The 26,646-nt window shown below is 41.5% G+C and overlaps 1 protein-coding gene across 2 annotated transcripts in view; it reads right to left on the bottom strand.

Annotated features, from left to right (window-relative positions):
- Positions 1–5,586: 5,586 nt before the first annotated feature.
- The window catches only part of REELD1 (reeler domain containing 1), a 274,056-nt gene continuing 252,996 nt past the window's right edge, over positions 5,587–26,646 (bottom strand). For both annotated transcript variants that reach the window (XM_085643265.1, XM_085643264.1), the window contains 2 exons: positions 25,718–25,781; positions 5,587–7,180 (listed from right to left, as the gene is read on the bottom strand). In XM_085643265.1, coding sequence (XP_085499391.1) covers positions 6,569–7,180; positions 25,718–25,781 — 676 coding nt within the window. In that variant the 3' untranslated portion in view covers positions 5,587–6,568. The remainder of the gene's footprint in view (positions 7,181–25,717; positions 25,782–26,646) is intronic.

The following is a 26,646-nucleotide window of genomic DNA, read 5'->3' as shown; positions in this document are numbered from 1 at the left end:
TTTGGTGCAGGGCGGCACGGCAATATTCCTTGCAGAGCTGTCTGGCACCCAAACATCTTATATGTGGGCCCAAGTGTTAGCGCCATTTTTAAGACCAGCTATTTTCTGAACTTAAAAATCTGCCTCTATTTGGACTTAGCGGCAGTTTTTTGGGTTTATCGACGTACTGGGAGCTCCTTGTAAATGTCACATGCTGTGTTTTGCAGCAGTTTTTTCACAGGAACGCCTACCTTGCATCTCATTTTCGTCAATGTTCCACTAACAGAAGTGGCGATCTTGAAAATTCCTGTTTGAGCCGGAAAATTGCTGCTAACTGGAGTTAGCAGCAACTTGCAAATATGGTGATAAGAAAACAAGCCACCATAATGTCCAAAAATTGAAGCTATGGCGGCGTTAAGTTCTTGTAAATATGCCCCTATGTATATTACATAGATACTGACAGTGGTTTTCAGCCACACCTCATCCATATGTCTGTGGTTGTGTCATTCAACTTTTTCTGCAACCCACTCAAGCATACATCAAGGGGCAATGCAGCAGCTCATTTCAGCCAATGCCTGACTTCGCTATGAGTTCGGTATGTTACCCTTTTGCAATGAGCACATCCACACACAAAGTAGTTCTCTTCATTGCCACGGAGCACTATATGGTAATTTCTGCTTTTTTTGAGAGCCCCCAAATTTTTCTTTTAGATTGACGAACACCCAGCAACTTCCCGAACAATAAGGTTTTGTAAAAGCCACAACAAAACAACAATTGCTAAAAGACTGGCGGACAACGCTTTGCCAATGCTTCATCACAGTTTACCTGAGTGACTCCAAGGGTCAGCTGATTGACCTCCTATTCTGAGCTACAGAGACAGAACAAGCTCCAGAGGCCTCCCTGCAACTGCCCAGCTGACCTTCTGCATTGGACCTGCATCTGGACCTGCCTGGACCTGCATCTGGACCTGCCTGAGCCCTGCTTTCTCTGCTGGAGTGAGTTCCTGATCCCCAAGTGGTGCCTCCCTGGGCCTGGGCCCTTGACTGGTATCAGAGCGAGCTTCTCTTGGACTAACTGAAGGTTCCACCAAATCCGGGGCGAAGTGACACGAAGTCCCGCAGAGCCTTGCCGCATGGCTGTAAGCTTCATCGGAATTGACGCTGAACAACACGAAGCCCCGCAAATGCTTACATCACAGCTGCCAGCCTCATCAGAATCGAGGCCGAGCGATGCAAAGCACTGCAAAGCTTCGCCTCACAGCTGGCCAGCTTCATTGGAACTGATCCCCACAAAGCCTCACCGCACAGTTCTTCGGAACCGACACAGAGAGACCTAAAGCACTGCAAAGCCTCGCCTCATCTCAACTGATGCCGAATCACGCAAGGCCTTGCAAACAAACATCGCGCAGACTGTGTGCCAAGGTCATAAGGTATGGATTTGTGAATCAGCATGCCAAATTTCGGCCTGTGCCCGACCTGTCTTTCATTGTGGTCAGCCTGAACTTGTGACTCTGTCCCAGTCCACCGCACCAGATACCCTCAGTAGGCGCTTCGCGCCTTTTGACGCACTTTTATCTAAACTTTGAAAATTCAACATCTCTTGCTCTACTGATTGGATTTTTGTTGTTTTGGTCTCAAATCATTTATTAAAACACAATTGTTTTTTTAAATTATGTGTAATTTTTCGTTTGTTGTTTTATCACTTTATTGCTGTTTAAGTGCTGCATAAATACTTTAACATTAACTCTAAGGTAAGCCTGACTGCTTTTGTGCCAAGCACCCAGAGGGTTGAGCACAGGTTAATTTTGTGATTTTTTGTGGTTCACTCTGACAAGAATTGTGGCTGTTGCTTGAGAAGGGGTCACATCCTCCTCAACCAGCAACCCATTTTCTCACACAGACGTATCGTGTAATATGGTTAGATATGTTGACGGGGGTATTAGTAACCTACTGATTGTCAACAAAGGCCTAGATTTAGTAAAGGATTTTCACAGGCGCAAAGCAGCCTCGCAGGGGTATTTGCTGTCCAGCACAAACAGTGTTTTATGCTGAAAAAGGGCCCTTTCTTAGAGTAAAACACTGTTGCTCTGGTTTGCATTATTTTTCATCAAGGTGCGTCACTCAGGCATTACTGGGACAGAGCAGTTTAAATACCCATATGGTTTGAAGAAAAGCCAAATCTACTTGAAACAAGTATCAACAAGAGTGAATGTGTTTATTTCTCAAGACAAATAAGCATTCCATCCATTATACTCTTCTCAGTTTGTCTAGACATAAGAATTTGTACTAGAAGGGATTCCTTCCAGTACAGATCCAATGCTAGTCAGTGCATAATTACCTCTGCAGTGGATAATGCAAGGCAGTCTGTTTGTGCATGCCAGAGGAGGGGAGTTCACCAGCAAAGGACCAATTTTAGCAGGGATGGCTCTGTGCTGTGTTTTCTTCTTTGCCCAATGCAGCACAACATTTTTGCATAAAAAATTAGTATATATGGCCCCTAGTGTCCCACACATTAGCTCAGTGAGATGCAATATGAGGAATGATCTACAATATATGAAGGGAATTACACCTGGGTTGGTTGCCTCTCCAGGAGTTTGACAGGTGTAAGAGTCTGCTTCTATTTTAAGAGGTGACCATTACCAATCATGGAATACCAATCAGGTTTCTCTAATAAATCTGTGATAGGATGTAAGGAAGGATGCCTAGTCTTGTTGTTTTGTAGTACAGACTGCGAATACTGACTAGAGGAGGATTCTACTGTGTTTTTTTTTAGAAATGATTATCAATAAATCCCCTTTATTATGGCCATACTTAAGCAGGGGATTCTTCTGGGTTCAGACTCGGACGTTTATCCCCTACAAGAACAATGTAATACCTGCATTGATTTGTGATAGATGGATTTGTGAATTTGCAGGGGTAACATACCAAACCTGTAGCTATACCATGGGGCTTCAATTATTTTAAATACTTGGAGCCTACTCCACATGGTAGGTGAAGGTAAGTCCACCTTGCAAAGTCATTTTACATCATAGCCATTAATGAGTATATATCGTCCTTAACGATTCTCTCCAACCCTCTGTTAATGAGAATCAGGAGATATTTCAGACCTTCTGACACCCATTTCATATTGTATTCAGAGTACTGGCTTTTGTGGTATAGCATGCAAAGAGCATTTCCTCCCCACAGAACATCAAATTGCTGGAAAACGGTGTCAATAATTGGATCAGGGACCTTCGGGCAAGGATAGAGGTGCCTGGTGAAATAATTGTCATTAGGACCTCATCCCTATAGAGAAACGACTTCATCTGTCACAGAGGAGTAAGTATACCTTTTAAATGTGACTATATGCATCTAAGAGAATGTGTGCAAAACTAGGATAGCTGTGGCAAACACTGCTGCACATCCAACAATAAACGTGTGGGTGTATTCTGATTTCACCAGTCAGTCCAGATGAGAATGGGGGCGACAACAATGGCCAAACACCCTGCTTCCTAAGAATGACACTCAAACTGATGGCCGAATGACCCCAGCTCTCCTAAGATAAACAATTGTGGCACTATAGCACTCTATTATGTTAGATGTAAAAAAGAAATCCAAGGTTCACAAGGAATTCTGGTTTAGAACGTGGCTGTATTGGTGTAAAGAGCAAATAAGGAGAGCAAGTTACCCATACATTATACATATTATTAGGGCTTCGTTTGCGGGGCGTATTCCGAGCCCGTTAATGGGGTGCGAAGCCGGCATGTCCTCGCTGGCCTATCACCTGGCCTGTGGGCCATGGATCGGATTTATTCTTCATAAGACCACAGATCAACATTTCTATAAGAGGGTTAGATTCAAGATAGTTAGGGACATAACGAGGATTTGGCAGGAGATTTGTAAGAAGTACTCCCTGTCTCCATTGCATTATTTTCCTGTACTTTGGGGTAATCCAATATTTCCAGAAATATTCCATGATAATATTGGGAAAACCTGGCAACGTTTGGGTATTAATAATCGAGGTCATCTTGTATGATAGCCAGGGGTTTCGCTCATTCTAGTCATTACAAGGGGAATATGGGCTCCCATAGCACACCTTTTATAAGTATTTGCAAGTCAGGGACTACTTCCTATGTGGGCAGAAACTGCAAGGGGAACCGATTACATCAGAAATATTGTCTTTTATATACAGGATGTTTGCTAAGATCTCAATTAGCTTATTGTATCAGAAACGTATCTCACCGTCACATGATGATAGCTTGCAGATACCTGTAAAATGGAGTCAGCTTCTCGCATTTGAGATAAGAGTGAATGACATACAGGATGCCTTGGATACATCAGACTGGTCTGTAGCCTCTGTTAGTTTGAAACTTCAGCAGTTTCAGACAATCTTTATGTCATATTGCACGCCGGAGTGTATTTCTAAACGGGCAACGTCTCGAGCTCCTCATAAATCATATTGCCCGAAATGTAAGCTGTATGCAGCAGACTTAAAGCATATGTTTGTTGATTGTCCAGTGCTAAATCACTTCTGGATGGACCCATCCTCTTTACCTACGGAGCTTTTGGGTTACGAATTTCAGGTTACAGATAAGGAAATTCTCCTTGGGTCTAAGCAAGAGCTTATAGACTATGAAAGGTCATTGGACTCGCTCATCATCATTTGTGCCCGATTATGCATTGCCAGAGCTTGGATAAACCCAACTGCACTGACTGTTAAGGAACGGTGGGCACTATTATGAAAAGTTTATGAATCTGAAACGCCCTTGGCTAAGGCCAGAGGCCCTCGCTCTTGTATGAGGTCAAAAAGGACATGGTCTAGTATGCGCTCTGAAAAGTCCTGTTTTGGTACTACTAATGAAATGAAGGGGGGTCCTGGGTTCTGGACCCTCTTTAAAGCTTCTATCCTTTCTATTTCCCTAATTCATGTTATCTCATATTCTTTTAGCCCTCTGTTCTATTTAATTAATGTTTGTGTTAATTATGAGTATTATTTTATGCATTTGATAATTGCTTGTTGTTTTTTCTTACTTTTCTCTTTTTCGAGAGATATATGCTACCTAAAATGAATAAAATTAAAAAAATTAAAAGTTATCCATACAGCCAACACGCGTTTTGTCCCATTGGACTTTCTCAAGGCTGATGTAGGAAGTATCGAGTGTTGAGGTTACAAGATAGCAAATGTTGACGAGGGAGATCTGAGGTAGCTCCCGGTAGCGAGTGTTGTAGGAAGTAACGAGGCCCACATACTAAATAGAGTAGATTTCCTAAATCAATGTGTCCATAGCAACCATGCCATTCAAATAGTGGGAGAAAGGCTAATTACTAGTGTCCAAGGCAGCGAATGACTATATGTAGTTCCAAGATCAAAACTTTAGCCTTGAAATGAAGCCTTTGAATTTGGAACTGCATATTAAGCACTGGAGATTCCCTCTATTTATTGCAGCATCTAGCAACACATGCACACGTTTCTATGGCCATATATGGTTCTAAGGAAAGGCAATATAAAAAAGAAAAAAGCAGAAACTAAAAAATACTTTATTTGTACCAAACTGCAAGAAATAAAACAACTATTCATTCACATATAATCTGTATATGACTTTTCTAAGTCAAAACAATGGCATACATTACTAGTCTGGTATCAAGCAGCCAAAAAAACAAAACATAATGAAGACACCCATCCTTTTAAAAACATAGAGGATCTTGACTGGGGGACCAGTGCTGGTTCAGTGTTTGTTCTTTCTGAAAAATATTGGATGTTTCAGTAACTGATTGTCATCTATTTGTTTAATGACGAAAATCACCGTCTAATAGGAAGCCTACTGTCTTCACTATCATTTTCAAGTTATGTAAAGAAACTCTGAGAACCACAGCTACCTGGAGTGAGGGTGAATCTCTAATTTGTGAAGTGGACGCTGCCGGGCTTCTTGTTAAGGGGGTGCTATAGGCCGCTCAGGTTGTAAGACTGACTTATTGAACTGGCAAGAGTACAAACCGAACCAATGCAGACTGCTAGGAAGAAACATGTCTCCCCACCAGGTGTAAATGGAAAAAGAAAGGATGCTTTCCATTTGCACCTGATATGCAGTCTTGTACAATAGCCTGCGATTACGTATGGGCCCCTTTTTCATTGTACAGCGAACAAAAAAACGCATCGATTTTCCTCGATCTGTCCAGTTTTCTTCCTAAGACACACAGGTGTTTGTTTTTGTGAAATTGACTGCGAAGGACAAAGTTCACATAATTCAGCGACAATGCCTGTGTTTTTGTATGTGTACACTGGAAAGGTGAAAGCAATGAAAACAGAAGGTTTTAGAAAGCTAAAAAACAAAGAAATTTCCAGCAGCCTTTCTTTATTTTTCAAATAAAACAGATGTTAATATTTCTATTTTGCTGTCTGAAAAAATAGGTAGTATTGTTTTCTGCTGTGCCTTACCAAAATGTCACTTTTATGAAAAATACAATTTTACTTGACACAGTTACATCTGATAATATATATCTGCTACATACACTCTTGATAGTCTAAATACGATTCTTCATGTGTGTGCTATGTTTCAACTCTAATTGGTCAGATGTTGTAAAAGAAACTGTTGAAATTGAAACTAGACCATCTACTGCTTCTTCCCATTGCTGGATGGAGTGATCCAGTTGTACTCAGCCTGGACTAACACAAAGCTGTTCTCTCTGACCTTCCTAAACTCCATCATGTCACCGCTTTCCCTCACTGTGATGACGTTGGTCTCTGGTTCACTGAAGGATACCTCGGTCCTCTTGTGACAGTACTGGGCGTGGATGCACCGCAAGCCGGCTGCCAACGCCATGCCGAGGGCTGCTGAGCAGCCCAGAAGTATGCCCAGCTGAGCCGCAGCAAGTTGCATTCCTCTCCTGGGATTTTCTCCTCCTTTTCCAGGCTCTCCAGGCTCGCGCACTGGTCTTGTCATCCATGGCGGTGTAGGCCCAGCTTCATCCCCACCAGTTTGTCCTGGAGCTGCCTGCTCTGACTGCTGCAAAAAGTTTGCCGAAACCTTCTTGGTGACCGCCTGTCCCTCTGCCCTTTCTCTTGATGGTGCTTGGGTGGACACGTTGGATTCATGTTTGTGAGAGAGCTGCAACAACTGTCCAGCAGGCAGAGGCCAGGAGGTGTCTTGAAATGAAGAGGAAGGTGGAAGTGTATGATGATTCGCAGAACTCCCTGGAGCTGTGTCAGGGCCCAGAGACAAAACCTTATGCAAATTAAAAAAAACAGGACAAAGCTATCATCAATAAGAAATTAAACATCTTCACATAAAAATTACTACGATTATTAATTGGAACTTAAAATGGGCCTTTATGATCACACAGCGGTAGAAGGAGACGCATGGGAAAATACATTGCCCATTTATCAGAACTGATAAATGTTGATGATACACTCTTGTACATTATAAGGCTATTTCAAATCACTAAGTATGGATGTATATATGTATGCATGTATGTATGTGACATTTCTGTAGCGCAAACTTAGCCAAAAAGCAGCATAGCACTGTACGGGGTTTAGCTGAGGAGTCGGGCTACCATATAAAGACCCAAGGCCCACGGCCAAAGGCTGTGTGCTCTTATGAGGTTACAGAACTAAGATGTCACTTGCAACATCATTTTAATGTACACATGGGGGAAACTTATTCTATATAATAAATATCCGTTTGCAAAATCACACATATTTAATTTGATGGCCCTGGTCAGGCATGAAAGGGAAACACTATTCTGGGTCTTTTAGTTTTACTACTCAGATAGGATGTATGCCAGAATATTGTTTACAAAAATATTGTTTGACAGAAATACTGAGTCTTGCACATTGTTTACAAAATTATTGTGCCACTGGGTGTAGATTTCTATGAACTCTAACAGGCTGTATTTTTGTTAGTATTAAGGACACAATATTTCTGTATTACAATATTTTGGTTACAATATTCCAGCACCATTCCAGAGAACAAAAGCAGAACTACAAATCCCAGACTACAGACAAATATAAAATTGGTGCTCTACACACGTCTTACCCTGGATATTGCAGTTTTGGATCCCAGGCCTGTCCTAAATTGGCTTGGAGCAGGAAATATGCATAGGAACCTCTCTCTTTCTCCCCAGCATGACCTACACCATTCCTCCATGTTTAGGCTTACTTGTACTGTCAGTTGCGGCGGCTGATGAACTTTGGAAGTGGTGGAGTGTAAGACCAACCCTTCAATATGACTCGATAAACAAGCGTAGGAAGTGAGTATAAGATTCACAACCCGAGTTTAGGGGTTTCCCCCAGAGATTTTCCAGCACCATTTCTTTAATTAACATGATGTGACTTACATGTTGGCCTCAGATAGAGGTTACTAGACCAACTAGTGCAAATGGATTTGCTAGGTTGCCTGTATTCAGTAAGTAACTAAAAAGAACAAAATATTCTGCAACTATTTTGTTAGCCTTTCACCTCCACCTAAATTCACAAAAAATATAACTCATACTGTTGTATTCCGCTTTAGGTGTCCCTATATAGGTTTTCATGATATATGTCCTTATATAGGCACAACTTGCATTGCCCTTATATAGGTATAAGATCCCAATCCGTATTTAGGCATTAGCCGTGCTATCCAAATACAGGCATGGTCACCTACATCCGTCCACCCCAACGTCACAACGAGTTCTTAGAAACCAGACCCTTAAGCTCTTGGGAGTTCCCCTAGCACAGGATTATTGATTTCTCCAAGAACTCATTTATTATGCATGAACCACTATTCCTTAAGGGTTCATTCCTGACGTCTTCCTCTGCCCGACTTTACGTCAATGCTAACATTCCAAGGCGCCTACCAGGAATAAATATACCTTCCCTTGCCCAAGCAAGTGGGCGGAGACCTCGAGTTTAGAGGAGTTCGTGTCCCGGCCTAACGCACTGACAAGAGACGCTGTCATCCCTGCTTGCAGAGAATCCAGCTTCCAGTGTGCTGACTCCCTTCGCGGGTTGTTAGAGTTCGAGACCCGGAAAGAGATTTCCACCTCTCTCATTCTCATGGTATGGAGCTGACTAGAACCTAGAGGGACTCTTAGCATACTATACTAAACTATAGAATAACATCCTATAGAATACAGCACCTACTTCTTAGCTTGTACTATACTTAGGTTAGGTACACTGGGGTAGAACTAGTTAGAGAAGCATCTTATGAGTACTCACATTTTAGCTTATATTATTTATGTATATGAATATATGTGTCATAGCTAAAAGATAATGCTAGCGCAGTATTATTTCTTTCCACTGCTTACGCTGTACATAATATACCTCGCATACTGTCTTGTGATTATAACAGCTCATATCTCTTTCACGAGAAACAAGACTGTTCAATAAATCCTTTTATTGAAACACCCGTCTATTCTTTCTGTGTAACTCTGAAGAAACTAAGCATGCACGAATAGCTGAGTGAAACTGTTATCTGTTGTTTCCACGATTCTGAGAGTGTTCCGATTCTAAAGGGAAACAAAGTTGTCATGTTTATGCGGTTGCCAGAAACTACTCCCATCTAGTGGCCTCTGAGTTAGCTGGTACAAATTAATTAAGTTTAATACACTCGATAGGGGCATACTGACCTCAGTCCGATGCCAAATCTACAGGGTATATTATTCCAATGGTCAGAGCCTATTAGGGAAATAGGAACTACACTACAAGGCGCCGAACATTTGGTAAGGCACTAATTTAACACTAGATACTGAGTAACTCAGTCGTGCTTTTCTCAGAGACCCCTACTCTCATACTTCATAAGACGTCTGGAGTGGGTAGGGTTAAGTATCCACCAAAGCTGAATAGGACAAAAATCCTATATATTAGCTGTTTGGTTTGTTCAACGTTGAAGGATACAGTGTTCCAAAAATATTGTGCACCTTATCTTTGTTTTCTTGAAACTTGTTCTACATTTTTCAAAAACAATGTCCAAGAACTGGGATAATGCTGAGACTGATCCAGTCGTAGCAGCTTTTAATTTTACAGGTTTAAATGAAACCAATGAGGGTGTTATAAAACACGGCCTAACACCAAGAGGTGGTAGAGCAGTTTTCGTGATAGAGGCAAACAAATCCCTTCAGACAGAGGTTTTCTATTCGTGGATTGTATTCACAGAATCAAATCCAGTAACAAAAGTATTTCATTTCTTTAAAGAAGATGAACCACCTGAAGAATATATTCCTTTCGAAGATATTGAAATTCCACTCACATACCAGGAGCATAATCTCTGGTTTAAAGGCGCCCTAAAACATCACAAAAACATTACCAGGCTCGGTACACTAGGTAGATCAGGAGCAACATGGCCGATTTTAGCTGGCTACACACCTCATCCTGACATCGAAGAGATGTCAGATGAGGAATTACTTACTCAACTACAAGAGTTAATAAAAATGTACAGACAATTAGTCCAATATGTAATGCGGACTTTCACAGTCCAACCACCAATAACCATTCCAAATCAAACCCCTCAGCAAGGGTATACACTAAAAATTACTCCACAGACTTTACACGCTGTCATGGGTAAAATGCCCACAAAACGTGAACAAATTCCATTACGGATAGCTCAAAAAATTACTCAAATCGAAGCAGTATTTCCTAATACTAGCCCTTATGAGAAACACATATCCCTAACAATCGGGATCACACCACAACTGGAAGACTGCACCACTTAGGGGACAGTCTTTGCTGCCATCTATACTAAAACACATGGTGCTCCGTCAATTGCAGTAATACCAGATGCCCTGAAACAAATTCAAAATGAATACGGGGCAGAGCCTGCTCTGAATTTAGGTATTAAATTACTGAAAAACTTTGACCAGGTCTCAACAATAATATTATGTTATATTAAAGGGGAGGCAGCATCAGTGGCGATCCGCCAACGCTTATGGGAATTTGATGTAACAGAACATCAACATGAACTACCTAGAATAATAGAAAAATCTTATGCAGAATTAGGCAGAGACAGTTTGGGTGGAAAACCTTTGAAGCCAAAACTGTCTGAAGATCCTGAGAAGGACTCTAATTTACAAATTCCTACATCTTCTAAAAAGAAGTGGGAAACTAATAAACAAAATTCAAAAGAGAAACATTCTCAATCCCGAGGTAGGTCTCCTCAAAAGGAGCCCTCTGAAAGGAGGTATAACCTCAGGAATAGGGATACTTTAAGAACACCTGACAGGTATCAAGATACTGATACACGTTCCTCTCGTACCTTTTAGATTTCGTCACAGACATCAGAAAGAAGAGGACGGTCAGATCACAAAGAAGAACGCGTGAAGTCCAAAGACGATCAACACGTTCAGAAAACTAAATCAAAACCTCAATTCACATAAAAGAAAGTAGCAGGTCTAAAGATCAGACATGCTGCGAATACTGAGAACACAGCTCAAGAACGGAGAATGGGCTCAGACAATGCTGGACAGTACAGCAGAAGTAACAATAGCTCACCAGAACCTGAAGGAACTTCTGGAGACAGTGGACTTGAATGAGTACATCACGGTAGAGACTGTAGACACCAGGGTTAGTACTCCACAAATGTTATTTGAAATAATACTCCGAATGGATGGAGACATACCAAGAAAAGTGAAAGCACTCTTTTGGGAGAAACTTTCAAGGGGCTATGATATACTTCTAGCAGAACAGGACTGGCCACCAAAATGTGTCACGGAGTGCCCACATAGCGAGGACTTCATTATGCCAGCTTTCTCCAACCATATTGCAATTCACATAAAATATACTTGTGCCAGGAAATGGACAGTTGCCCAGGCCCCAGCATTATACAAAAACCATGCACGATGGGATGAGGACTCACCTCACCACAAAATACAGCTAAAAAATCAACCTACTGCACAAAGGCAGTACCCAATAAAGCAAGAAGCTAAAAACCAGATCAGGGAGATCTTAGATCAACTTGAATACCAAGGGGTGATTGAAACATGCACCTCCTCAATGAACAATACTTTGCTTCCTGTATCCAAACCAGACAATACATATTGTCTAGTTTTGGTTTACAGACACTTGAACAATTGTTCCAAAACATTTGCAGTGCAAAATGCACATAGTACAGCATTGATGAATAACATTGTGCGTAAAAAATATAAAACCGCATTGCACATTTCAAATGGTTTCTTTTGTTAAAACATAGCACCTGAAAGCAGGTACTTAACAGCTTTCTCTATAATGGGGACGCAGCGTCAATTTTGTAGACTCCCACAAGGGTTCAAAAACAGCCCGGGGTAATCTCAGCAGGGGTAACAGAGTTACTACAAATTTATGATAACGAAGCATTGTCATATGTCGATGACATCTATCTGACAGGCGATTACCTAGATAGGCACTTGAACAGGGTGAATACCATTATACTGGGCTTCGCCTCTGAGGGCTCTAAATTCAACTTTAAAAAATCCAGAATTGCCCATCTCAATGTCCTTTTCCTAGGATATGAGCTTTCAAGTGAAGGCAAGAGCCTGGCAGCTAACTTTTTAGAAAAGTGTGCGCTGCTCCAACCTCCAAAAACGCTGAAAAATTTACAATTCATCTTGGATTTCCTAAATTTTGGAAGAACTTACATTCTAAATTACGCAGAAAGGGTTAAACCTCTCTACAAATTAATCAAACCTGATTTTTTAACAAAACATTGGACACAGGAACACACAGACATCCTGCGTTCACTCCAAGCTAACATGTTAGCAACAAATCACTTACAAACATGCGTAAATACACACAATTTAGTGATCCGAATAATTTGTGTCAATGCGGATTCACCTATTTAACATTTAATGAGGGTGAAAAAGTACCAATAGCATACAAATCACATTTGTATACATAAGCAGAAATGCGCTTCACTTCAACAGAAAAAATACTGACAGCAGTTCAAACCGCTGTAGCAAAAGAAAGAGCACTAGCTCAGGAGAAACGCATTATTGTCGTAACTCCAGTACCAGCCTTAGAGGGGGTTACAAAAGTGAGCATTCTGAATGCAAAAGCTTTACATCCTAGATGGATACAATGGGTTAATTCTCTTGCTGCAACAGATGTTGAATATGTTTTTGATCCTGATTTAAAAACACAAGCGTTCCTGCAATATGAACATGAATGTCCTCTGCCCACTGAAATTCTGCCTCTCGATCACTATGAATTTATAATTTATACTGACGGATCAGCACAACCCGCAACATGGAGTAAGCAAGCTTACAGTGCAGCGTGCGCAATTGTTAAAGGTCGCATGCGTGATGGTAAATTCCGTCCATTGGTCACTAAAACTCAATCTCTAGGACATTGTACAGCTCAGCGAGCTGAACTACAAGCATTCAAACTGGCACTTGAAAGTACAGATCGCAATTCCCCACACTTATAGTGTGCGATTCCTTTTACTGTGTTCAGTCATATAATGAATATTTACAGAACTGGCTTCAAAACGGATTCGAAGATGCAAAAGGTGGCACAATAAGGCATAAAACGCTTTGGGAACAAGTAGTTCAGTTGAGAAACAAACTACCAAAAGCTCACGTGATACACACGCTGAGTCATCAACGTGATGGCGTTAACGTTGCAGGGAATTCATTGACTGATGAAGCCGCAAAGGGGGTTGTGCAAACGGCTTCAATAGCTGCGATCACTCGTTCAAAAACTAGAATAGACAGTGAGATATTGTTGGCTGTCAATGCTTCAAGCAAAGGCAGTGGTGCAGCGTTACCAAAGAAATTTCCACTCAAGTACTCTTATGTAATTCATTGGCTGATGAAGCCGCAAAGGGGGTTGTACAAATGGCTTCAAGAGCTGTGATCACTCGTTCAAAAACGAGAATAGACAGTGAGATATTGTTGGCTGTCAATGCTTCAAGCAAAGGCAGTGGTGCAGCGTTACCAAAGAAATTTAACCTCAAGTACTCTTATGTAATTGATGTGAACAACGTTCCTTTTGCTCGAATCCCTGGAGTGGGGGATAGGGTAATTCCAAACATGGAACGTAGATTAGGACTGATCCTAGCAGCACATGACGGGATAGCCTCTCCTCATGTAGGTGTTTCTGCAACAGTATCTTTACTAAAGCAAAGATATTGGTGGCCTGGCATTAGGAAACTGAGCAAAAACTATTTTTTGGAATGTGGAATATGCCAACAGATGAAAGTCTCCACAGTGAAAAGTCCTGTGCAGACACCCCTGTTGAATTCAGAAAAAACATTAGCTTGTGTTTACCTGGACTACTGCGGTCCCTTGCAAAGGGACGGTAACTATAAATATATAATGGTCGCAGTGGATTCGTGCTCAAGGTTCCTATGGATGTGGCCTCAGCGCTCGGCTGATGCTCGAACTGTTATAAAAGATTTGCGAGTCTTTATTGGCACATATGCAATTTGCACACTACCTTCTGACCAGGGCCTTGCGTTTAGCTCTCGGGCTTACAAAGAAGCCATGGCCAGTTTGGGCGTAGCATTGCGGTACTCCTCTCCGTTTCCTCCTGAGGGAAATTCTGTTGTGGAAAGGAAAAACTGATACATAAAGCAGTCTATAACAGCTAGAGTATTAGGTTCTGGTGATGGGTGGGTCAAACATCTTTATGGGGTCCAACGCTCATTAAATAATTTGCCAAGAAGTTCTCTAGGGGGGGTGACACTCCATATGAGGTCCTATTTTGGACAAAAATGTGGGTTCCTGATCTCGAATGTAGAGGCACAGTGGTGGAAAATAAACCCTTTGTTATCAAAGATCGTTTGGCTGTTTTACAGGATCTAAATGAACTAAGATCGAATCAAAGCAATGTGTTCCTGAAGCCAACCACCACTGGGGAAAAACCGGCAGTCCCAGCAAGGCCTGTCTGGATCCCACAAGTTGGGGATCTAGTCAGAGAGAAGATTGCGGACAAGAAGGAATTTGGACCTTCTTACAGACAACCGGTACCTGTCCTAGCCGTCCACGGAACAAGAACAGTACTTCTACCGCCCCTTGCTGGAAAAAAGGAGAAAAGATTTGTGTCAAACGACCTCATCAAACCACACTATGTGGCCAACCTAGTAAAAGACGCCCTCCTTTCGCTACTATCCAAGAGGTTCAGACTGAAAGGCGCATAACCGTTGAGAATTCAGCAGTAAGAGATGAAGGACTAAGCAACAATGCTATGGAACTCATCCCTCTTGAAACTCAAGTAACAGTTCGTCCATATACACCTGTCTACACCAACGTAACACGTGATCAACTGGCTCCAGCGATTTAAACGAATCCTGATGCAATTCCAACAATTGACCGAACTGCTTCTGACTACTTCTTTAACTTTGATACCTTTTCTGAGGCTTCAGGTGAGCCTAAAACGACGCCAGCCCTAAAAACTTTCAAACAACAAGTACAAGAAAGTTTTCATTTTCTGAAAGACACTTATCTGGTTTCACCATGGATGGAACTATGGGTTATTTCTGGAATCTTTTTCTTTCTGCTTTGGCTAGTTTTGGTAATGACTCGTAGCGTGCTTATGAATGGCAGATATATTCGCTTGGACGCTGAAAGTAAAAATGTGAACTTACTTTTAAAACCGCACCAACCTTCCCATCGTGAAGCAAGAGACTTGTCAGCAGTTAACATCACAGCCGTTCCTATACAGGATGGTATCGTTTGGGACAAAACCGATTTCGACATATTCGGCCTGACAGAATTTTTGAAGATTCCACATTTATTTAAAATTTCATTAAGTGACTTAATTACCTCCAGTACCTATTCTGATGATTGGGACTTTGAGACTGTTAATAACATGATGTCTGATCTAGAAAGGTCTGCTGCGTTCTCCAACAATGAAAACTTAGAGGGTTAATCAGACTACGAACAGCTTTTTTGTTATATCCACTATGGTCATCATTTCCTGCATAGATCTGCAACACCTAGAAATGTATTTATGTTTAACCAATGGGAACATTGTCCTACATCACCAAAGGACAGTTCAAAAACGTTTGCAAAAAAGTTTCCATATTTTTCAGGGTACAATATATTTGATTCAGAATTTTTCTATAAGAATGTGAACACAACAGGACAGAAAAATATGTTTAATACAAAACAGATTTCTTCTGCAGCCTTTATTGCCCAACTGTCTAGACAAGGATTTGTCTTTTGGAAAGACACAATCGACACAAAATCTGTCTGGGGTTCTAAAGATTGTTAAGTGCAGGGGATAGAAGCTTTGTTTAGAGCCTGTATCAACCCACAGCAAATAATGTTTTTGAATGACACTGTGCAACAAACATCTTGCCTTGGATTAGCCAAGATCAAAGACATGAACACACCTTCTGTACCAACACCTGCAAGTTATGACACTACACAGGGAGCGGTCACAGTAGACACAATACTACAAAACAACAGATCAGATCCTGATTGGGAAAAATGGTTGCTCTGGCCCAAAGACACAAACATCTGTCAAGAAAGATTCCTGAATAGAATACAGGGCTTTACTATCCATAGGCCAGACTCACGTTATGTTCAACGACAGCATCCGGGGATAGTAACAACATACAGTGTAGGAAAATTTTGCCTCGACTGGCTACAAAGCTCTACACTCGAGGATGTGAAACAACACTTATCTTTACTTAAAGAAGACACAGACCTTAGGGATTTCTTGCTAGGACCAAGAAGAACATGTCATAAATATTTCATATATGCCAGCATTTATGCTGCTTATAATGAAATATGGAAGGTTTCACAGGCAGAGGCTGCAGAAAGAATACGTGAGCTTGATCGTATTAACTTAGAGAAATCTCTAACTGTGGTCGACAATGGGTTAACAACTTTGTTATCCAGAATATATTCACTGGACAACATTGTATCCTCTGCTATTGACATACTGGAACAAGATTCAACCATGTTACAACAAGGCCAATCTCAGTTACGTTCTATTATGTTATTAGGCTTGACGCTGCAATCCATGCGTGCAGGCTACGTGCCTTGGCAGTTTATCAACACGTCGTCTCTGTTTTCTAAATACAATCTCACAGATAAACAGATTGAACTGGCACAAAGGGGAGCAAAGTATACAGTGCTGAGCATTGAAAAACTGGAAAAATTACCATTTACGGGAGCAGAAAAACCAGCTACAGAATGGCTTATCCATGGCAAAATAACTCTGCCTGTCACTACTTTTCATTTTCAGTATTGCCTCAAACAAATGCAAGCAGGCAAATATGAAAGGTTGGGTAAAGAATACATTAAGACATCCTTGGATTTACCTTACGAATACAGATGTTGGAGTGGGGGTCGTGAAAGTGTTTCTAAGCGGTACACACTTTGAAAATGCACTGAGCTGTTCTCTCATATGTCAGGACATTTCTTTACACAGGGCTTGTAATGGTTCTGTGACAAGTTTGTCCTGCCACCGACAGGGTGCACCAGCTCCTGTGATTAATCCAACGTTTGGCTAACTTTATAACAGGAGTTAACCTCATGTTGAATGATCAAGGTTGCTGTGGCATGTTGCCAGGAATCCCATATCTGGTAACGGTTAGATCCAGGGTTACTTGTTGTATGCAGGTATTGTTCCCCCCAATAGACACAGTCAGGGAGTCGCCTCTATGGCCTTCATTAAATGTTTCTTTTATACGTTTTGATACTTTAAGCAGAATGAAAGCTATGCTTTTGCAACAGACCGTGCCTTTGACCTCGGCCAAAGAAACCTATGATCTACAAATTGCAAGGACTTCGGCTGAGATACAGGCTCTAATTCGTACAAACTTCTCTATACATTTTGTAGAAATGATGGGACGTACCTTAAACATGTCTGATACGAGCGGGGTTGTACATGTATTTAAGACCATATGTTCAGGACTGTTAACACCTTTTCAGGCAGTCCTCGGAATCATTCCAAACTTCGTGCATTCGGTGTTTGGTGGTCTGCCATTAGTTCTAGCACTCTTTGCAGGAATCCTGTTTTTATTCCAACTGCTATGCTATGGCAAGCCTATCCACCGGCATCACTCCCAGCAACTTGGAGAAAGCTCTCCTAGAACTGAAGTGCCGTGAGCGCATAGTGCAACTTTTGGGCATGCCTCATCTACGGGAACTTAATACAACATGGTTTCTGTCATTTAGACCAATCTGGCAAGATTGCATCTTACCTGTTCTACGCTGCCTGCTTTGCGGTGAAGAATGTGTGCTAGACATATGTCTAACACTCCCATCAGTCATGCCAATGGATATCGATACTCTGCTGGACCCGATAATGGTCCATGCTCTGTGTTGTCCCCAGAGGCTACCAATCCTGATGACGGCATTCGTTGAGATCTCACCGATGCTGCTGCTGAGGTACGAGATGGATGACCAGGCACACAGGTAACAACAGACGCGAACATTGCTGTGGCCTCCCATGCTTAAAGCGATGCTTCACATTTCTGTGCAGTTAACCTTCTAAACGATGTGTTCCAACTGTCACCGACATCGGTAGACGATCTTTTGTCTACAAGAGTTGATGATTTCATGTTTTCTACAGATCCACACACTGAATTTGATTCGGCTCACAGTGTACCAGGAAAGCAATGAATTTGGCCTCCATATTGTCAAAACAGGACAGAACTTGGAACTCTTCCTAAAATTTACTTTTTTCTAAATTTGAAAATACATGGCAATTCAATTTGCTTACAGTAGAACTATTCATATAGAACTGACTTCTTTGAATACTTCCAGGGACACATTGTCACCTCATTTAGTACCATGTTATGAAATGGCTTTGATTTTTTGAATACTTGTCGACCATTTCGTCATATGTATAGATTTCTATTCATTCATATTGCATTGATTTCAATATATGCTTTAAAATGTACAGTTTTAAACTACTTTTAGTATGCTTTTACAACTGTTTTAGCAACATGTGGTACTCAGTTTAATGTTTAGCATTTTATGTTTAGCATTTAGTGTTATCGTTCATTTGAAAGTGGAGTGGGTGTTGTATTCCGCTTTAGGTGTCCGTATATAGGTTTTCATGATACATGTCCTTATATAGGCACAATTCGCATTGCCCTTATATAGGCATAAGATCCCAGTCCTTATTTAGGCATTAGCCATGCTATCCAAATACAGGCATGGTCACCTACATCCGTCCACCCTAACATCACAACGAGTTCTTAGAAACCAGACCCTTAAGCTCTTGGGAGTTCCCCTAGCACAGGATTGTTGATTTCTCCAAGAACTCATTTATTATGCATGAACCGCTATTCCTTAAGGGTTCATTCCTAACGTCTTCCTCTGCTCAACTTTACGTCAATGCTAACATTCCAAGGCACCTACCAGGTATAAATATACCTTCCCTTGCCCAAGCAAGTGGGAGGAGACCTCGACTTTAGAGGAGTCCGTGTCCCGGCCTGACGCACTGACAAGAGACGCTGTCATCCCTGCTTGCAGAGAATCCAGCTTCCACCTTTGTGGGGTGTTAGAGTTCGACACCCGGAAAGAGATTCCCATCTCTCTCATTCTCAAGGTATGGAGCTGACTAGAACCTAGAGGGACTCTTGGCATACTATACTAAACTATAGAATAACATCCTATAGAATACAGCACCTACTTTTTACCTTGTACTACACTTAGGTTAGAATCACTGGGGTAGAACTAGTTAGAGAAGCATCTTATGAGTACTCGCATTTTTAGCTTAAGTTATTTATGTATATGAATATATGTGTCATAGCTAAAAGTTAATGCTAGCGCAGTGTTATTTCTTTCTACTGCTTATTCTTTACATAATATATTTTGCATGCTGTCTTGTGATTATAACAGTTCCTATCTCTTACACGAGAAACAAGACTGTTAAATAAATCCTTTTATTGAAACGCCCGTCTATTCTTTCTGTGTAACTCTGAAGAAACTAAGCATACACGATTAGCTGAGTGGAACTGTTATCTGTTGTTTCTACGATTCTGAGAGTGTTCTGATTCTAAAGGGAAACAAAGTTGTCATGTTTATGCAGTTGCCAGAAACTACTCCCTTCTTGTTTACAAGGAGTTTCTAGTGGCCTCTGAGTTAGCTGGTACAAATTAATTAAGTGTAATATACTCAATAGGGGCATACTGACCTCAGTCCGATGCCAAATCTATAGGGTACATTATTCCAATGTGCAGAGCCTCTTAGGGAAATAGGAACTACACTACAATACACCTTATTTAAAAAATAAATGCAGATCAAAGTAATGCGTAGGAAATGCACTATTTTAGGTTGTGCCAGCTGACCTGGATAATACAACACTGCAGTTGTCTGAGTCAGAGAATTAGTTGGGGCAATTAGGAATAGAGGCGTGTATTGGTAGTGTGATGAGGTCCCAGCCTACAATTGAAAGCACTGTGAATGTGCTAGTGATTATTTTATCATTGCATTACACATAATATAAAGCTGCTGCAAAATGTGCAAAAAGATTAAGTTTCAGATAAATTGATTTCAAAATATATATGTTTAGTAATACACAATCCAATACCAAGTACCAAGGTAAAGTCTTTTTTGTAAGTTTTCATTAGAAGAACACACTCCAAAACTCAGCTAGTTACACTCTTATATTACCTCTAAAAAAGAATAACTCTTTGTCATCATTAGGCTTCGGATGATTCTAACAGTTTGAGCCTGTCCTGGCTCCAAAGCAGCCTTAAAATATGCTAATTAACCAATTGCACAGATTTACATTTTTTTAGATAGCAGGCCAGCCTAGAGAGAATGCTAGCTCCTTAATTCCCTATCTGCCTCTGTTAAATAGAGCCTACCTTCTTCACCTGGACCCATAAAGAAGGGGCACTGGATGCAACAGAAGAAAGTTGAAGAGCTGTGCTGCTCAGTGCATGCTCCTCTGTAGAGTTGAATGTCCAGCCAGTATTGACACTGAACACAGGGCAGAAAGCTGTGAACTGGATCCCGCACATGGTTTCTGCAAAACTCCTGTTGATAGAGTGCCAGGTTCCAGGGCTCAACTTCTGTCCTAAAGCCTCTAACACCAACTTTTCATGTCTTATCACATGGCATGGTGCCCCTGATGGATATCTATTCCGAATACATGTCCAGTCCTGTCAAGTACCATGCATCCTCACCCACAGTACTGTATTATCTGCTCATTGAGCAACCGCCACTGCCTGTCTGGTTGGCTAGCTACAGGAGGGCAGGGGTTTCAGCACAGAAACATGGCCTGCCAGTAGGTATATGGAGTAATAGGAGAGGGAGTGATGAGAGATACCAGCATGCATGGCCAACACACCCTGAGTGCAGGCCACGCTCAATGCAGGCCTCTTAAGTGTTAGAGTCATTTGGAGATGGACAACACTAACGGTGACATACTGCCCACTTTCACAGGTATTTGATTTTTCTGCTGGGAGGCAGGACTCTGAGTGAGCAGGAAGGGTGATATGGGAGGGGGTGTAGGAACTTGCCCTGGGCGCTAAAAGGTGATGGAAGGTTGACATAACTCATAGCTTGCAAGAACCTATTACAAGTGAGTAGTGACAGAATGTATAGCTCTCCTGTAATAAGAAAACAAACTGCTTTGTATTGTAGGGCGATATTAGAATCACCATGATTAGATTAAGATTAATGACGCAGCACTTTTTTGCATCCTTAAGCACTCCTATTTGTATAACAGCCTTGAGACCCTCGCGGGTGATTAGCTCGCTCTACAAATAAGTGATTGATTGATTGAATTAGGGCATACGCTGGAATGCTTCCTCATGCAATTGCCTAAAAGTGACTCTATGGATTTTATATCTAGGTTATTGTGTTGTTTTTGCTGATAACAGGGTTTTTTGTATTGTTTCATAATTTGTGAGGGTAGAAATTGAACCTGGGAAGGCTATCCTAGCAGCCATTCCATCGCTGAGAACAGCTACGAACCAGGTGCTACTATTTTAGCAACATGTCTGTGCAAGGCTACATTACAAACCATGACATTCTTTCACAGTAAACACTGACAATGTCTGAGAAGTGCAGAGAGAACATTTCCACCACATTAAGGACATTTTAAATATGACTACTGAAAGGTAAACACAATTTGGCGTTACATTTCCAGTACCCACATTTGTGATGGCTTTTTACCACACTGCTGTCATGGCACATTGGATCTTCCAGAAAGGATATTTTTCCGTCAGGCAGATGGAAATAATCTTCCTCCATGGTGGATTACTTACATTTTAGAATTTACCTGTGACTGGAATGCAGAGGCTGTGCATTTGGTATAAGGGTGGTTTGGTAGACGGGCCTTTTCTGAAAGGTGAATGGTTAGAGGAGGAAAAAGGAAGATGGTGACATTAAAGGGCAGATTTACAAAAACTTTGTTTGTGCAAAGTTTGCGTCATGAAAGTGTTGCAACTCATGCAAAGTATTGTATTGTAATTTACTTTGCAGTGCAAATAGTGTTATGTGTTGGACAGTTACCCTAAAGTAACACTTTGTGTCAAAGGAACATTGCATGGTTGTCACATGGGCTTCCCAGGCAACCACCCATGGATTTTGACACAAATAGCTATTTATTAACATTGGCAGACAGAGCTTTGTATTAAAAATGTATGCCTCTTCGAGGCAGGTATAACGTTGAAGACAAGTTTTCTCAAAACTTTTTTAACGTTGCATGTGTGCAGCACATATACAAAGCGGGAAAAGTGTTCAACTTTGACAAAGCCTAGTATTTTGAACTGGAAGGATAGCCTTCCAGTAGAAAACCTATGCTTGACATCCCATACACAACACTATACTATGGTAACAACATTACAGTATGGTGTGTTGTCGCAAGACAGCCTAACATGCGTCCATGCTAGGGCAGAGAACAACAGCACAGCATGTTAGTAGATGTGGCGCTGTTCTGCTCTTGCCCTTTCACACAACGCAGAGCATCAACTTTGGTTTCTGCACTGCTTTGCATGAAAACTTAGTAAATCTGCCTCGAAGTACTTTCTCATGATTATCCTTCCAAGTCTCAAGATTATAGAGATAAAGTTGGAATCAAGAGGGTTCAGATCTGAATTTGCTCAAAATTTAAATCTGTGTGGGCTGTGATATGATGTTGAAAGCAGTGAAAAGGTCAAAGTAGGCTTAAGGCGTTGAAGGTGAATATGTGACGTTGCAACGCATGCGTTTACAACACAGGCCTTTACAACGCGGTTGTTACAACGACCGCATTGTTACCACACGTGCCACTACATCGCAAGTCGTATCAGTGACTTGCTGTAGGGGGCGCGTTGGACTTAGGAATAGTATTAATTACTATTCCTACTCCAGTTTGTGCAACAGCAGGGAAGGTATTGGATTGAAAATCCATCACATTCCCTGGTGCTGTATGCCCCCTACAGCAAGTCGTTCATACGACTTGTGATGTAATGGTACGCGTGGTAAGAACGCAGTCGTTGTAACGACCCTGTGGTAAAGTTACTGCATTGTGGAGACAGCGTTGTAAACGCTGTTTCCCGTCGAAGGTAGCTGTGTCCTGGATGTCTTCAGTGATGTCTATAGAAATTATTTTTAAGAGGGGCACCCAAAGGCCCATCAATAAAACTGGTGGGCCACCTACAATGGACAAATGTAAAAAGTGGCTGCACACCCACATGTATGCAGTTAATTTGTGTGTGTGTGTGTGTGTGTGTGTAAGTGTGTGGAGATAACCTTCCCTCTTCCAAATTATTCTTTTATCATTCTCCCTTTTAGCCTCTAATATTTCTTTCTCTATTTTAATTTATTTCTATCATTCATCCTTCAGTCTTTTTCTTTTTTTTCAAACTGCTATTGCATCTTCTTTTTCCTTACATCACATGTGAGCTTTCTTTTACTTCTTCTACAGGCTTACCTAATGAGTTTAAAGTTCTGCTTTCTTCTCTTCAAGTATTTTACATTTTGCTAATACACTTGGTGCTGGGGCTAAAGAGGGGGCCTGGTGGAATTCAGGTGGGGAGCAGGCCCCAATTGGCTCCGCCCTGGTGACGCTACTAAATTTCTTCACATATTGCGACCAGTGCAACTTCAGTACAGCATTTTGATGAGAGACCAGATCAGTTATTGATATGTTTCAAGGAAGAGTTGAACCTGGTTACAAAGCTATTTCTAGGATTTTTCAGCTCCAGTATAAGTCGTCCATGAAGTAGGAGCTGCCTACTTCTTTGGACACAAAGAGCCTTTCTTGAGGGCGTGTTGAGGATATATTGTTTGAATGATTTGGGCACATTTCTGGAAGCAATGCTGTTGAAGATTGTTGTGGGTGATGGCAACAGATTGCCCACTTCCACTTCAGAAAGGGCTGCAGGGGTGACATTAAAATGTCCGAATGTGTGGTTTTGTAGTACATAATACTGAAGGATGCCCTGTACCCACCCAGTACTATTTTTGGAATGTAACTGGGGCTCCATGTGACTCCATGTGACTCTCATTTGCTCAGAACCGCACAATTTGTTTAAACAGAAAATCTGAGACAACAAGTCAAGTCAGATCTTCCAGTCTCATTCTAAACAATTTAACCACATGGCCCGCCTTTGACATCAGCACTCTGCAAAATCCTGGCCACCTTGCCAATAGAGGGATGCACAATGTTGGCTTTCTTCAAACGTTAAGTCATCTGGTGCAGTAAACAATGACTGGTCCCCTGTTAAGTCTGGTTCTATACTACTGTCATCAAGACCTATTGTTATTGATTCTTTAGAATACACAGTGTGGGCCTTGGCTCAACCCAGAGCAGGATTCTCTCCCACCTCATTCTATTAGATGTTTTGTATATGAGTGTTTCTTGTAGCAGGAGCCTCCCTTGGAATAAATGAGGCCTTATGTAACATCTGCAAAGCACACCCAATAATCACACTGTTTGTCACATTCAGGGCCATATTATCAAGGAACGGCGATAACATTATCGCCGCTTTAGCGGCAGGAAACTGCTGCTAAAGCGGCGATAATGGGCTTGATAATATGCCCTAGAGAATTCCCATAGAAGCCCCAGGTTCACACCAGAACTTGGGCTTCTATGGGAATTCACAAGGGCATATTATCAAGCCCATTATCGCCGCTTTAGCGGCAGTTTCCTGCCTCTAAAGCAGCGATAATGTTATCGCCGCTCCTTGATAATATGGCCCTCAGTTCTTTATTTCCGCTTTGCATTCAATACAAAATCAGTCCTTTTTGGTATTTATTCCCATCTTTGGCAAAGTCTTTGGTCTGGATTTAATGCGCTAAACAGCATTTGGGCTTGCAACGTATGCAAGCATCATTTCTGCACACCTGTATTTGCATGTGGTAGCATATCAAAGCCAGAACTATTGACTTTGCCAGTGCATGTTAATACTGTCACTTTGATAATCATGTTGGCGAGAAGATCTAGGCTTGCGTCCCTGTCCCAGTTCAGGGTCTGTTTCTTAAAATCACCAGGTCGGCCCTGTTTCTGCTCCTATCCTGTGAAACCGGCCTGAATAACCAAGTGGCCTCAGTAATTTCAAGGACTTTGGAACGAGCATTAATCAGCCCACGATATACTCAATCGGGTCCATTAGGCTAACCCGCTATTCCAGGCATGCTTAAGGTCAGCGTCTTGAATGAGGTGAAGCTGTAAAGAGCAGGATTTAGCACAACAATACTAATGGAAACCAAGTGAAAAAGTCACTTAACCTATCAATCTCTGCTCTTCGGGATAACACACAAAGACGCAGCATAAAAAAGCAGTTATTGAATGCTAAATCAAGGCGATCAAATGTATCTTATGAAATACTTTTCTTCAATTAACCTTCGCTGGAGAGTGTTCAATTATTAGTAAAAAAAAATACTGCAATCATTTCCAGAAATGGGATTCTCACCGTCATATCCTTCCCACATTGAGAGCACAGCGGGGTTGTGCCGAAGCCCGGGAAATGTTCAGCTCTATTAAACAAGACAGAAAAAGGAACACAAGCTCAGTGCTGGCCAGGTTAATTCAGCAGATGTGTGTGCCCTTACAGGTCTTAGAAACTCCTCTGACACAAATATATTTATACATTATTGATATAGAGTCACATTCCATTATAATGTTAATGTATTTCATGTAGTTTGTATTGCACCAAAATGCTGCTTTATTGCCACTTCAGAAGATGTTGACAGATTAAAAGCATACAGAACTTCAAAAATGGTGGCAGAGTTAGTAAAATACAGGCAGCTGTCGCAAACCAAGGGTGTAAACCGCATCAAGTGTGTCAATAGGTCTCCCATACGACTTACCAACCATAATATGAAAATTGCTAGCCCACAAAGTCTACCAGGCGTGTCTATGTTTCCCCATGCCGGGCTTATTAAAGAGCCTCTAGCTACTAAAATGGGCCTCATCTAGACTATCACAGACAGGATACTTCATCACAGACCTGGCGGATATCCCATCCACTGTATGTATTATAGCCTTTGGCACTTGTAATTTGAAGGATGGGATAGCTGCCATTTTTGCAACAGAGTATCCCATTCGACAAAACCCTAAGTCTACATCATTAAACGTGTTGTCTCCACACAGTTCCTGCCTTTTTTAAATATAGGAATAGATTTACTAACATTTTTGTGTTGTGGTTGTGCCATTTTTGAGCATAGCCATGATGCAAAATGTTAGCGATAGAGGAAAATGCCTTGAGGGGATTACCTTCCTGCACAAAAACAATCCTGCTTACAACGCAGGCACCCTTGCAGCATGGTGAAAGGGTGCCAACGTTGGCGCTAGGCTGCCTAAAGTGAACCAGAAATATGAGAGTGTACAAGTATGCCAAAC

Source organism: Triturus cristatus, chromosome 2_2, assembly GCF_964204655.1.
Source record: "Triturus cristatus chromosome 2_2, aTriCri1.1, whole genome shotgun sequence".
Classification (NCBI taxonomy): Eukaryota; Metazoa; Chordata; class Amphibia; order Caudata; family Salamandridae; genus Triturus; species Triturus cristatus.
Note: the sequence above shows the minus strand (reverse complement) of the source record. Positions and strands in the feature narration are given on the sequence as shown.